We start from the raw sequence: 14,175 nt of genomic DNA, 5'->3' as shown, positions 1-14,175 counted from the left end.
GGGGGCCAGTACACGCCAGTTGTTCCTGTCTGGTCTGCAAGCCCGGTGGACATCCAGGAACTGAACCCCCTCTCAAGGTGATCCAAGGGGGCCGGGGCGGGGCCAGCAGGGCCTCACTCAGCCCCTGGCTGACGCAGCAGGGCTGTCGGCCGGTCACGAACACGCACCCCGGGCACGCAGCCCCCTGCCCACTCGCCAGCCTCCTCCCTGTCACCCCCGGCTGAGCCAGACAGCAGCCGTGGACCCTCTGGGCCCCCACCCCGGCCGTCCCGGCACTGACCCCGCGCCCGGACCCGCTGCCCTCACTGGCCTGCAGTGGACCTTCCTCCAGAGCAGCCCCTCCCACCTTCCTCTTCTCTGTGAAGCCACTTCCCTGTGTTCTCTGGACCCGCCTGTGGTTCGCCACACCTTGCACATCCTGAATTCAGTTTCTCTGCCATTTTCTTTTCTTTCCTTTTTTTTCTTTTGAGAGAGCGGGCGAGCGAGCGCGTGTGGGAGAGGGGCAGCGGGAGAGAGACGATCTCAAGCGGGCTCCGTGCCCAGCCCACCACCCTGGGATCACAGCCTGAGCTGAAATCACGAGTTGCTTGCTCCCCCGACCGTGCCCCCGGGCGCCCCACCCTCTGCCATTCTTAAATAAACCCATCTTGCTGGTGATTCTACTCCCTTATTTTCAAGGTCAACATCGGCAAGGCTTTAGGAGGCCGGGATGGTGGGACAAGCAGGTGCCAGTGACCAGGTGGGGAGCAAACGTGCCCGAGCACAAACGACCGTCCCAGAAGCCTGCCTGAGACGGTGCCTGCCCCTCACGGGGGGTCGGAAGTCGGGGGGGGATCGGGCAGTGGGGGGCCCGGCTTCCGTCCGCAGCTCCACCGGCCTGGGCGGCCACTCTCCCAGCCCACGCAGGCGTCCCCTGCCCACGCCCTCCCCGGGCACGTGACCCGCCGGACCAATCACAGCTCGGCTCCCGGTGATTAGCCGCCTAGTCCCGGGGCGGGGGGGGCCCTGACGCCAACGCCGCTGGAAGTTCGCGCCGCAGCCTGAGGCCAGGGGTTGCCCCGCCTGGTGCTGCCCTGCCCCTCAGCTGCCCTCTTCACCCCCACCTCAACCCTCACCCTCTCCGCTACCTCACCACACCCCTCCTCACCACTCCTGCTCCCCCTCTTCCTCACCCCCCTCACCTCTACCTCACCCCCGCCTCACCACACACCTCCTCACCACTCCCACCTTCCCTCTCCTCACCCCCACCTCACTGCACACCATTCCCCTCCTCTGCCTCCTTCTCGCTCCCTCTTACCACCCTCCTCTACCCTGACCCCCCCCCCCCCCCCCACCCTGCCGCACCTGCACCTCCCTCTCACCGCTCCTTTCCAACCCTCTTCCTCACCACACTGCTCCAGGCCCCTCCTCACCCCTCTGCACCCTGCTTCCATTCACACCGCACCCTTGCTCACCCCACACCCATGCAAGTGTCCCTTGCCCTGTGCACCTGCCCTGGCTTTGGGGAGTGCAGCGTCTGCGGTCTTGATGACTTCGCTCCTCTTCCCAGGATTGCAGGTATTTCACTTGTGCTTCCCGTGTAATGGCTACGAGAATCGTTACAGGCCTCTTTTTATTTAATGCAAATACAAGCAGTCAGTTGGCTTAAGAATTTCCAAGTCTGTGCACTTAAAACAAAGCAGCAGAGAAAGGGGAGGATAAGGTTAATTTGAATTTTCCTGGAACCAGGATTGTTAATATTTATGACTCGATCACTTGCGTTCGTCTTTCCACACACACTGACTTTCCCACCAGCCGCGGGCAGACCCCAGCGCGGCCCAGACAGGGGACCCCACCCCAGCAGGCCAGAGACGTCACTTTGGGAACGCACCACTTTAGGACAGAAGGGGGGCCGAGCAAAGAGAGTTACTTGCACAGCACGTCCCCAGAGACGGGGAGCAGAGCCCTGCCCGGGCGGGGGCCGTGCTCCCTCTGCTGCACACGCGTCCTCCCACACCCGGCGAGCTGTGACCCTGTTAGGGGAGCTCCCCGCAATGTGGAATTGTGATCCGCGGCTCCCGCCCCAATTACAATGTCAGGATGTGACGGTTTAGCAGCCACGGTTCCCCTTCAGAGCTGTGAGGACCGAGCATCTCCCCGGAGGCACAGCTCGCCCCAGTGCATCGCCTCACACCACACTGCCTGCCCCAAGGCCTCCTCTGCGCCGGAGAGACACACGTTTAAGGGAGGGATGCAACTTTGTGTGTTGAACTCTAGTGGAGACTGCAGGAAGCCACGAGTGTCCAGAGTCGGTTGTGGTAGCCGGGTTTGTTCTCTCTGGGTTAGGGTTCTCCCCGGCTGCAGCGGCGGGCAGAGCACATGCTCCGTGACTCGGTTGTGACCGAGTCCCTGGGGCCAGTCGGCTAGCACGTGTGCCTAACAGAGCAGGAGTGGGGAGGGGGGCCCACTGGAAAACAGCCCTTGGAAAGAGGTTTTCAATTTTTCATTGACAAAGCGAATCAAGCTTCCTAATAAGCTACAACACGGCCAGAAAGCTCAGCTCCTACTAGCCTGCACGCCCTTGCCCTCTGCTTCCTTGTGTGACCTTCATCTCTGTCGCGGGACAGCTTGGCTGCTTGCTCCGTTTCACTCGTGTTCAAAGAACTCGTGGCAGGCGGTGGTCACCATGGCGACGAAGGCCATAAATTCCTGGAAATCACATTCGCCGTCTCCGTCACTGTCCAGAGTTTCCATGACTTTGTCCACAACCTCCTGCTCTTTGATTTCCTAGGAGATAGAAGAGAAATTGCCCATCTTGTTTTTGAATGAAATTTAGAGTCATCAAGACATGATTAATAGGTTGGGGCTCGCCTTAATAATTTGTATCAGAAGCAACTTAAGATGTAAAATGCAAAATACGAGAAAGGTTTTTCCTGTGAGCAGCGGACTCTCGGCTGGGCAGAAGTCTCAGGGGGCCCGGGCCTTCCCTTCCACCTTACTTTAGGTCTGGTGGGCCCCGAGCTACTTTTTTTTTTTTTTAATGTTTTATTTATTTCTAGGAGAGAGAGACAGCGTGAGCAGGGGAGGGTCAGAGAGAGAGGGAGACACAGACTCTGAAATAGGCTCCAGGCTCTGAGCTGGCAGTCAGCACAGAGCCCGACGCGGGGCTCGAACCCACGAATCTTGAGATCTTGACCTAAGCGAAAGTCAGACGCTTAACCGACAAAGCCACCCAGGCGCCCCTCTGAGCTACTTGAAAAGACTAAATGGAGCAACAGGTTCTGAAAAACTGCAGCTTGCACTCCGCTATGCTTAGAACACGCCTGGGAAAAAGGAATGGATTCTAAATAAGCCTGAGCATATTATAGCAAACGTCTTAGAAGAAAAAATTCGCTTCTGGCTCCCCCCAAGGTTTTCACTGTTTCTGCGTATAGAAGTCCTTACGGTGAAGGCTTCCAGTGGGATCTCATGTTTTGAAAGGGTTTGTTTGTTTTGGGATTTTTTTTTTTCTGCAATGACTCTAGCAACATGTCCGGAATTTTTAACTGCCTGTGTTCTTTTTGCCCCTTGAGTTGCTTTCTGGCATCATGGGACTTTCCTGATGGCTCTGCTGCCCAGCCCTGAAACCCAGTCAGTGGTGTTAACAAGTGTCAGAGGAGCCAACACAGCGCAGGGCTACACACGTGGGAAGAGCGTAAATGTGGCCGGTTCTGAATGGCCGGTCCCCAGGGCGGGAGAGCCTGGCCTGTGATGTGCAGTAGCTGGCTCCGTACGCGGCGTGACGGGCTGATTCCAGTGCAGTTGGGCAGGACCTGGAAACATCTGGAGAGCAGCGCACTCTTTCAGTCACTTTATAGATTTGCCTCCAGTCTGGAATTACTCTGACAAAACTAGGCCAACAAATGCTTATGACATCTTGATATGCTTGCCATGAATTCTTGATATTTTATAAATTGCGGATGGGGCACCTGGGTGGCTCAGTCGGTTAAGCGTCCAACTTCGGCTCAGATCATGATCTCATGGTTCGTGGGTTCGAGCCCCGCATCGGGCTCTGTGCTGACAGCTCAGAGCCTGGAGCTGCTTCGGATTCTGTGTCTCCCTCTCTCTCTGACCCTCCCCTGCTCATGCTCTGTCTCCCTCTCAGAAATAAATAAAAAAGCGTTAAAAATTTTTTTAAATTGCGGTTCCCCCATGCTAAGTTTCTCTGGTTTTAAAATCAATAATTAATAATTATTGATAAGTACTGTCACCGTATGTTCAGTACTTGACCAACACTATCTCATTTCATCCTTAGAACAATCCTTGTTACAGAAGAAACTGGGACTTTTGATTGTTAGAGGTGGAATTAGCGGGATAACAATGTGCAGGTGGGCAGCTGCCACTTGAACTTGAATGCCTGAGAAAATCAGTCCTGGAATTGGCCCCAGAGATGCTCCCTACCCCTAAGCCCACGGGCGCCTCCTCTGATCCGGTGGTGCCATTCACAGTGATGGAGAGTTGGGTTGGGGTGTGGACAGGAGATCCCGCCAGCCTTGCTGTGGGACCCTGGGGCCCTTCATGCACTGAGAGGCTCTGCTGGCTCCGGAGGGGTGGGGGGACTCCCTGTCTCTGTGGGGCCGGGCCAGACCCTCGTGTTCTGGCATCTTTCCCGGAATTAGCTCTTGGTCAGGCCTTAGTGCCCTGGTTCATTGGCCATTTCCTGTGTGCATGATTGGTCACCTTCAGTGAACTTGGTTCTGGGCACTAAAGGAACGTCAGGTGCCAGGTGGATTGCAGTTCATTGCCTCGAGGGCATGAGACTGGTATGCAGTGGAGACAATGGGTGGCTGATCCGAGGGCAGTGGAGATTGTGGGCAAGGAAGTGAGTCCAGGATACGTATCTGGACCTACTTCCACCACCGGTTTCTCAAGACCCCTCGAGCAGCTTCCTAAATTAGGGTCTCTTACTCCATGGGTCCCCCTGAAAAGCCCTACACCCTCAAAAGGCACAGGGCCCTTTTCATGCCCTCAGTCAAGTAGGCTGTGACCATTCATTGATGTGCCAGGCTGGGTGCCCCAGATGCAGAGGCCATGCCTTTGGGCTTGCATCTCTCCCAGTGGTGAACATAGTATTTTCTCAGTCAGTGTCTGCTGAGTGAATGGCATCTTTTACCCCTGGTGGGTGCTAACCATGCAGCTAAAGCAAAAACAGTACTTTCCCCAAATCAGGAGCCTATCTTCAACACCTTTCTTGTATGTTCATTGTGGTCTGTGATAAGTCATGAGTACATTTTTCATCCCATTCTACTATGGTTATTGCCTTAAATTCTTAGATTTTTCAGAGATGAGTCAGCATTATTTGGAACCCGTGCTTTTGCCTTTGAGAAAGCAGTTTTTCCTCGCTGTTCCTACTGTACACAAAGCAGATGAAAATGAAAACAGCGGGGCCATCTAGGCTAGCCTCTAGTGAGGGTTCCATTGCACAAACATGTTTCCAGAAGCAACCTAGGAGTCCTGAAATGTAACTGGAATCACCTTCAGGGAAGCTCAGAAGAAGAAATGTACAGGTGGTTTTCTAAGTGGAGACGAAAATGGATAAACTGTCAATTTTAAAAAGCAAGACTCACCTCTAAAAAATGGGAAAGCTCATTGTTGATGAGCTCCTTGAGTTCGGATTTCTTCAGCTTGTGCTTGTCACCCTCCCTTCCAGAATATTGATGGAAAACATCAATGAGGGCCACCATGGCCTTCTCCAGCTCAGACATCCTAGGGGTCCACAAAGGAAAGATTCCTTCTCATGCTTTTGGTCTCATTTGCACACAGAACAGTTAGCGTGTTTGCTCTACAGACCTCCACCCAGAGGAGGGGTTGGACTGGCGTTGGCTCATCTCCCCTGCAGGCTGAGAGCTGTTGTCCCTGCTGTCCCCTCTGCCTCTTAGATCCATTCCTTCCCTCTGCTCCCTTCTCTGTCCCTGTGGCTGCATTCAGAAGTTCCCATGCCCTCTGGCTTCTGGTTGGGTTTGGCCAATGGGAAACTTCAGCAAAAAGACTGAAGCACAGGAGTGAGGGAGTCTGGGGGTCGATTCCTGCTTCCTCCCCAGCGGGCCACCCTCTGCCCTTGCAGGGCTCCAAGATGAAGTGACACAGTACAGGGGAGCAGCACACTGACTGCAAACTGGTAGAATTATGTAGAAGGGAGTAAGGTGGCCAGTAGCAAAGTGAGGCAACAAAAAACCAATAGTATTTCTGGATTCTACCAATAAACAATTAGAAAACATAGTACAGAAACCCTATTCATAAATTGATAAAGCAACATACACATATTATTTGAGAATAAGTTTAGCAAGAAAAGTACAGTTTCTTCCAAAAGATTCTAAAGACTATAAAATGCAGGAACTCACTCTTTGTAATAATATATAAAATTAACTCATTTTAAATAAAAATCTTTAAGGTTTTTTTTTTTTTTTTTGATGGTTAAGGAACATGACCAAAAAAACAACTGCAAGACTGAACTGGAAAAACAAGCACAGCAGCGTTGCCACAAATGGTTTTGAAAACGAAGATCAATGAGAGATTGGGGCACCTGGATGGCTTAGTCGGTTAAGCGTCCGACTTTCGCTTGGGTCATGATCTTGTGGTTCGTGGGTTCGAGCCCCGCGTCGGGCTCTGTGCTGACTGCCAGCTCAGAGCCTGGAGCCTGTTTCAGTCTGTGACTCCCTCTCTCTCTGGCCCTCCCCTGCTCACGTTGTCTCTCTCTCTCTCTCCTAGAAATAAATAAAAATATTTAAAAAAAAAAAAAAAAAAAAAAGAGATGCACGAGGACCTGCCAGAAACAAAACTGTGTTATGAGGGCATCAAGGGTGAGGCTGGCGCTGACGCAGGGAGGCACGGACGCAGCAGGAGGCTGAGTCACAGCCCGCACTTGGTGTCTCAGAGACGCTGCCTCAAGGGCAATGTCGCTTTCTCACTAGTCTGCCCGCCAGTGCCCGGAGCTGCTGTTTCTCTATGGGTATCAGAATATGAAACTTCCTACTTCTCTCACCTCATGTACCTCAGACCTTGGCCTGAAAACAGGAAATACCTGTTTAATCCTGGGAATTTGGTATATTTTGCAAAAGACGACTTGTCAATTGTTTCAAAAACTGAGACACTCAGCCGGAGAAATTTACCAACCTATATGGCCTTGAGTTCCAACCAGTACAGAATCTTTGCACTGTGACAGTTCAAAACAGATCCAAGAATTACATCTAATTGTGGAAAAATCATTCCCGTGTTAGACATGTCACTTATATCTAAAAAATAAACTGGAAGAAATATTTAAACTTTTATTTATTTCTGATTTTGCAAAGAGAAAGGAGTGAGGATTTTTGTCTTGACCTCATCTTTGCTAAAGTCACCCTATTAATAATCAGTATCCTTTGTTTTGCTCTACAGTCCCTAAAAGTCAGAGCTTTCACACATAGAACAATTCAGATGGATTAAAATCTTTAACATTTCATTCTTTCTTATCCTTTGCACTCACGTTTTCAATTATTGATTTTGTTGTTTGGAAACAAAACAAGAAATCCAAGAAACTTTTGCATCATTCTGATGTTTTGCAAAGTCTGTGATACTTCAGGGAAGGAGAGGCTAAATTATTTTTTCATAAAGTATGACTAGTGGGATTTTTTTTAAGTTTATTTATTTGTTTTGAGAGAGAGAATGCAACCAGGGGAGGGGCAGAGAGAGAATTCCAAGCAGCCTCTGCACTGTCACCTTGGAGCCTAGGGTGGGGCTCACACTCACAAACTGTTAGATCACAACCTGAGCTGAAGTTGGACATTCAACCAACTCAGCCACCCAGGCGCCCCTAGTGGGATTTTTTTGAAGGAAAGGCACAAAACATATATTCCATGTGTTTGAAAACTCCATATATTGTGATTTTCTTCATAACCACACTAAAATTGATTATTTTTTTTCTTTTAAATTCTTCCCTTTGCTAAGAAACAATGGATGGTTTAAAGTTTATCTTTTAAGAGAAATGGAAATCAAATATCCATATTTCCTTTCCACTTAGTTCTGTGAATGTTATTCTTGCATTAATTTGCCTCTTATTCCTGCATAATCTTTTTATGTGGAAAGCAAGAGAGCTTGGGGCTTTAACTCCTTCTGGAAGGACATATCACACAGGATGTGGTGAGGGGCTCCCCCCCCACACACAAACACCCTCCCGCCCTCGCTAGGGAAGCCGTCCTACCTCCTTGAGAAATCCTAAAACTGAAGAAAGTTAAACCCACCAAAACTCCAGTTTCTTTGACCCAGATTATAATTTCCTTGTAAATACCTCCCAATTGTCATGTAATTTCTGGGTGATGTCCAGGGGGACCCTGACATTTCCTGTTGACGGAAAACTGAGAAACAGTTCCATACCCAGGGCTAGGACCCAAGCACGGGAAGAGAAAACATTGGTTTTTGAGGTAGGCTTGCCAGTCATGCTCAGCTGGGGGGAAGCAGAAACCTGCTCTCTGAAGAGTTAGGGAAGAAGCCAGGTTTGTTAGTACCTCTGTGGAAATGTCAGCAGCCACCCCGGAGCCACTGGCCCTGAGGGTCTCTGCTTTGCGGTGTCAAGTTCAGGCAGAGAGAACCTCTAGGTGCCTGGAGTTGAAGCTGTCATGTCCACAAAATGGTAAGAAGATAGGGGAAGGGAAAATAAGGTAAAAACAGAGAGATAGGCAAACCATAAGAGACTCTGAAATACAGAGAGCAAACAGGGTTAATGGGGGTGGGGGTGGGTTAAATGGGGGCTGGGCATTAAGGAGAGCACTTTTAGAGATGAGCACAGGGTGTCATATGTCAGAGATAAGTCACTGGGTTCTGCTCCTGAAACCAAGACCACACTGGATGGTAACTAACTTGAATTTAAATTTTAAAAGAAAGAAAGCTCCCCACTTATGAAATGCTGCCAGTTATCCTAAAAGGGCTTTTCAACCTACACTTAGTTCCCAGCGGCCCCCCCCCCCCGTTCCCTGTCCCCCAAGAGAGCAGATTCTCCCTGAGTGTCCTCACGTCAGTGGCTCCTGGTGGCCGCTCCTGTCACCTCCTGGCTGTGGCGTCCAGAGTGGCAGGAGTGGTTGCGGGGCGCCTCTTATTCCTTCCCCGCAGTGGGGCGCGGCGCTGCAGGCTCGGGCGGCCAATGGGGGCGGCGGGTGGGGGTGGGGGCAGCCGGTTGCCAGGCCTGCACACAGGGCCCCTTTGACGGGCAGCCACCCGGGGACTCGCTGGGGAGCCGGGACTGCACTTGGGCCAAGGAAGAAAAAGGCTCTTGGGGCAGGAAGTAGGGAGTCAGCTTTTTGTGCTATTTTTTAATTTATACATGAATATTGATGTTCCTCTAAAGGCAAGGTTGGGGGTGGGGCGAGAAGCGAGACCGAGTAATTGATTCAGACCAAGCAAATGCGCAGCCAAGACCGCGGTGGTTCCAAGGACAGGCTGAGCACAAGGACGAAGGACGCACGGGCGCTTTCCAGCGGAGAGGCCCCTTCACCGCCTGCTGCCTCCCAGCCTCCCCCACCTCCCCTCCCCCACTCTCCCCCCCCACCCCCCACCCCCTCCGCCCGAGGGCCGCCGCCTGTGCTGAGCCGCGCTGTCTCCCTGCTTCTGGATGGACTGAAGCACGATGACAAAGCAGATACCTGATGCTTTGTGGGGAAAATCCTCATTTAATGTGATGGAGGACACCTGCCAGGTGCACCCCAAGGCCTCCTCCCTCAGCCTGGGGGCCATCACAGACTGTCAGCCTCTGTCTTACAGAGAAGCGCCTCTGGTGCAGCCCAGACCCCCCACCGTCTTCAGCTGTACCCTTCCTGACTTGTTTCCAAGTGGCAACCAAAAAGGCACCCCTTTAGCCAAAGTATACAGAAAGCAGTGGCCTCAAACTCCTCAAAGGACATCTGAACCAGAATCGGGGCCCCTCTGCTGATCAGGCTCACAGTGGCCACGTTCGAAGGATCAGGACGCGAGATGTCCATGGACACAGCTGTTGTTATCTGTTTTACCAGGAAATTGTTGACTATTCAACGCCTGGAAGTATGGTCCAAAAACAGCACTGGGCTGTGAGCCTTGGGGCTTGAGTTGTCCCATTCTGGACCCCAGCCTGCGCCCACACCTCCATGAGGTAGGATCTGAGAGGTATGGTTGGGTCCTGTGTCCTCAACTGCCCCACGGTCTGATGCCTGGCGAAGGGAAACATGCGTGTGCACTCTGCAAAGCAGGGACTTGCCCGAGTCCGAGGAAGGAGCGACTGCCCCTGGGTGGTGTGGGCCAGGCACTAGGGATGGGTTAACCCTGTGTTCACCCTTCAGTGTCCACAGAACAGCTTCAGCCTACTCCTGCAGAGAAACAAGGAGTCTGGAATCTATTCATCCAATTACTGGATGCCTGAGCATGAGGCCTGCCCTCTGGGTACACACAGCACAGCCTCCTGGGACAGGCAGGTGGGTCACGTGTCCACCGTGTTTCAGGCTCTGTGGGAGCAGAGATGGGGGAGAGGGATGCCAGGGCTCACAGGCTGGGAGACGATCCACCATCTGGATGAGAGAGGCTGTCAAGTGCTATGGGAGCCCCAGGCGGCATCCTCCACTCGCCCGCAGGAGCGCACAGACACAGGACTTCACAAGAACACGGGAGGGCGCCTGTGACCTCACCAGCTGTCAGCACCACCTCTCATGGGGGAGCTACTTCGGGCAAATTAAAACCATCCTGGGAGAGGGATGTTCATGGCCCTCGTCCACAAGGTTGTCTGGGGCCCACAGTTCCTTGTTGGCCTTCGCACTTCCAGGTGACCCTGGCCCCCTCTCTCGATTCCCCAGCTTGGGGTCTCATGTCATCAGACTGGAGCCCTGGTCTAGTCACCTGTGACCTGCACATCCAGTCCCTACCCCCAGTTGCATTCCACAGGAGAGCACTGCACTAAAGCACTGAGAACTATGTTCTTGAGTAGAACATGTAGGAAACTCTTCATAGCCTACAAAGAACCATGTGAGATGGTGCCTTTGGAGCAGGCTCCCTGCATTTCAGTGGGGTGATGGGATTTCACCATAGCAGAGGGACATACCAGCAATCAGAATACCTTGGTCCATGGCAATCTTTGGCAGTGGTTGTCTGATTACAGTGTCCCTAGGAATGAGATAGATGGACAGCCCACTCAAACAGTCCTTAACCCACACGGCAGGAAAAACTCCAGGTCTGGTAACCAAAACCTGACTTGAATCACCGCTGTGGAGAATCACAGTCTCTCTCCCAAGTTTGCAAACTTAAGCTCGGTTGGCCCCCAGTCTCTTGACTGAAGGTGAGGCCAGGTTCCCGTGAGATAGGGCCCTGTACTACCACCAGTACATGTCAGGAACCTTCGTATATACCTTCCCCCAGGGGACTGCAACTACTTGCTAATGTGACCACATAGTGGAAACATTTAGATCTGAAAGGAAACACTTAGATCTCTCCATGGATTATTAGATATGGGCTCTGAGTTGATGCTAATTCCTGAGGCAACAAAATGGCACCATGGTCACTAGTCCAAGTAGGAACTTGTCATGGTCAGTGGGTCTTAACTAGACCAGCTCACAGTGGGCCCAGGGGGTGCAGAGGTTCCCCCGAAGGTATAATCAAAACAGACATAGTTGGCCACTGGCAGAATCTCCTCCCTGGCTCTCTTACATACCAGCTGAGGACCAGTATGACAGGCAAAGCTAGGGGAACATTCCTAGAACTTCCCCCTTCTTATCATGACAGTAAACTGAGAAATACTGCACCCCTGGGAGAGCTTCAGAGATGAACGCCACTGTCAAAGAGTTGACCTAAGCAGGAGTGGTGAGACTTACCACACACCCATCTCACTTGCCAGGTTGGCCTGTGCAGACGGCATGTGCTTTGTGGAGAATGGGGACTATCGCAAATGCTGTCAGCTGGTGACCTCAGTTGCTGTGCCAGATGCGGCTTCTCTTCTGGAGAAGGTCATCACAGGCCCTGGCACTGGGCGTCGGCTACTGATCTGACTGGTGCCTTTTTCTCAAAATCAATTGTTTAGACCCACCAGAAATAGTTTGCTTTTACCTGGCAGGGCCGAAGGCAAACCCTCACGACGTTGCCTCAGGGATATATCCGCTCTCCTGCCAGAATATCATCTGCCGAGACCTTGACCGTCGTGGCGGCTCACAGGGCAGCACGCTGGTCCACTCTGCTGATGACAGTGCGCTGACTGGGTCTGATGCCTTCCTAAGATGTCTGCAAACCGACAAGTCCCCCAAAACTTCAGGGGCCACCACCTCAGTGAAGTTCCAGGCGTGGAGCATGCTGAAGCATCCCCTGACACCACCTGCCAGGAAAAGAAGCACAGCATTTGGTTGAGGTTTGTGGGATTTAGACATGACATACATGGATGTGCCACTTCCATCCATGAGGCTGGCCTTTCTGGTGGGGACCAGAGCCAGTGTAGGCTACAGGCCAAGCTGCTTTACCACTGGTTCCTAGGATCCTGCAGATCTGATGATATTTGAAGTGTCTCTGGCACATGGGGTGCAGTATGGACTGACTGTCTGACAAGCGCTGATAGGACTCCAGCTCAGGTCTCTAGGATTTTGAAGCAAGTCTGTGTCTTCTGCAGCTTGTCTTTGGCAGCTAATTATTCTCATTTTGAGAACAGCTTCTCAGGGCATCTGTATGGTTCAGTCACTTAAGCATCTGACTTCAGCTCGGGTCACGATCTAGCAGTTTGTGGGTTCAAACCCCACATCTGGCTCTGTGTTGACAGCTCAGAGCCTGGAGAGCTCTGAATGCTTCATATCTGTGTCTCCCTCTCTCTGCCCCTCCCCCGCTTGCAGTCTGACACACTCTCTCTCAAAAATAAATAAACATTAAAAAAAGAGAGAGAACAGCTTCTGGTTTGCTGTTGGGCCTCAGCGGAGACCAAACACCTAACCCTGGGACATCAGGAAACCATGCAGCTCGTATTGTCTGATCCACCTCCCCGTAAGTTTGAGTGTGTGTAACAGCAACATATTATCAGATGGAAACGTCTAGGAAGCATGAACAGGTGGCTCTGACTCCTTGGACACCAACTCCTGTTGCATTGCCTCACTTTTCTCCATCCATGTCTGTGACCCCTCTGGTATTTCTTTCAGGGTTTTTTTTAAAGTTTATTTATTTATTTTGAGAGTATCAGAGAAAGAATGAGTATGGGAGAGAGAGGGAGAATCCCAAGCAGGCTCTTCATTATCAGTGCAGAGCCCGATGTGGGGCTTGAACTCGTGAAACTGTGAGATGACCTGAACTGAAATCAAGAGTAGGACACTTGACCAACTGAGCACCCCGCCCCAGGTGCCCCTCCTGGGATGTTTCTTACAAGCTGTTGACTATGGAAGAAGACACATGAGCTGGCTTACCGGTGGGTGTGCGTGCTATGCTGGCACCACCTAAAGTGGACAGATACAGCGCGGCGCCCCGCTCAAGGGTCCCCCTGAAGGACAGTGGTGATGGAAATCCTCTCATGGGCAGAACTTTGAGCGGTGCATGTGGTTGTCCACTATGTCTGGAGTGAGCGGTGGCCAGAGTGTGGATCTGTATTCATTCAGGGGCAGTTGCTAGTGATACGGTTGGTCAACAACTTGGAAGGAACCGGATTGGAAAATTGGTGACAGGAAAGCCCTGGAGGAAGCACGTGGATGGACCTTCGTCAAGGAGCAGTCTGTGAATACATTTGTGTTCTGAGCAAATGCCTGCCAATGGTGGGCACTGCAGAAGGTGCTCCTGATAATCAGAAGGAAAATGATCAGCCTATGCGTGTCAGCCAGCCCTCACCACAGCCACTCCAGGGCTTGCTCAGAGTGCCCTTGAACAAAGTGGCCATGTGGCAGGGATTGAGGCGTGCGTGTGCTCAACAACATGGACTTCCCCTCAACAAAGCTGCCCTGGCTCCTGCTGCCCTAAGTGTCTGACATGCCAACAGTGAGCCCTGCGGTGACCAGCCAGATGCCTGGTCATTGATTACATTGGGCCTCTTCCATCACAGAAGGGGCAGAGGTCTGTCCTTGCTAGAATAGGTATATATTCCGGGTATAGATTTGACTTCCCTCTACTGTATTGTTTCTGCCAGCACCAAAACCCATTACCTCACAGAAGCCTTATCCACTGAAAAGGCATTCTGGACAGCATTGTACATTATCAAGGAACTCATTCCACAGC

The 14,175-nt window shown here is 51.9% G+C and overlaps 1 protein-coding gene across 1 annotated transcript; it reads right to left on the bottom strand.

The window, feature by feature from the left end:
- Window positions 1-1,594: 1,594 nt before the first annotated feature.
- S100B (S100 calcium binding protein B) lies at window positions 1,595-9,086 on the bottom strand. Its single transcript, XM_039222149.1, has 3 exons — window positions 9,004-9,086; window positions 5,586-5,724; window positions 1,595-2,766 (listed from the first exon to the last, which is right to left on the bottom strand). The coding sequence occupies exons 2-3, from the start codon at window positions 5,721-5,723 to the stop codon at window positions 2,626-2,628; spliced, it is 279 nt and encodes a 92-aa protein (XP_039078080.1). The 5' UTR covers window position 5,724; window positions 9,004-9,086; the 3' UTR covers window positions 1,595-2,625.
- Window positions 9,087-14,175: the final 5,089 nt, after the last annotated feature.

This window comes from Hyaena hyaena, unplaced genomic scaffold (assembly GCF_003009895.1).
Source record: "Hyaena hyaena isolate Hyena2069 unplaced genomic scaffold, ASM300989v1 scaffold_1087, whole genome shotgun sequence".
Taxonomy (NCBI): Eukaryota; Metazoa; Chordata; class Mammalia; order Carnivora; family Hyaenidae; genus Hyaena; species Hyaena hyaena.
The sequence above is the reverse complement of the archived record's forward strand: the minus strand, read 5'-3'. Positions and strand labels throughout refer to the sequence as shown.

What these genes read in the sequence shown, in the direction of transcription:
- S100B (XM_039222149.1), bottom strand. Translation starts at nt 5,723, where the DNA reads ATGTCTGAGCTGGAGAAGGCCATGGTGGCCCTCATTGATGTTTTCCAT. An exon ending in AGCTTTCCCATTTTTTAGAG is followed by an intron (nt 2,767 to 5,585) that starts GTGAGTCTTGCT and finishes TCTATCTCCTAG; the next exon opens with GAAATCAAAGAGCAGGAGGT.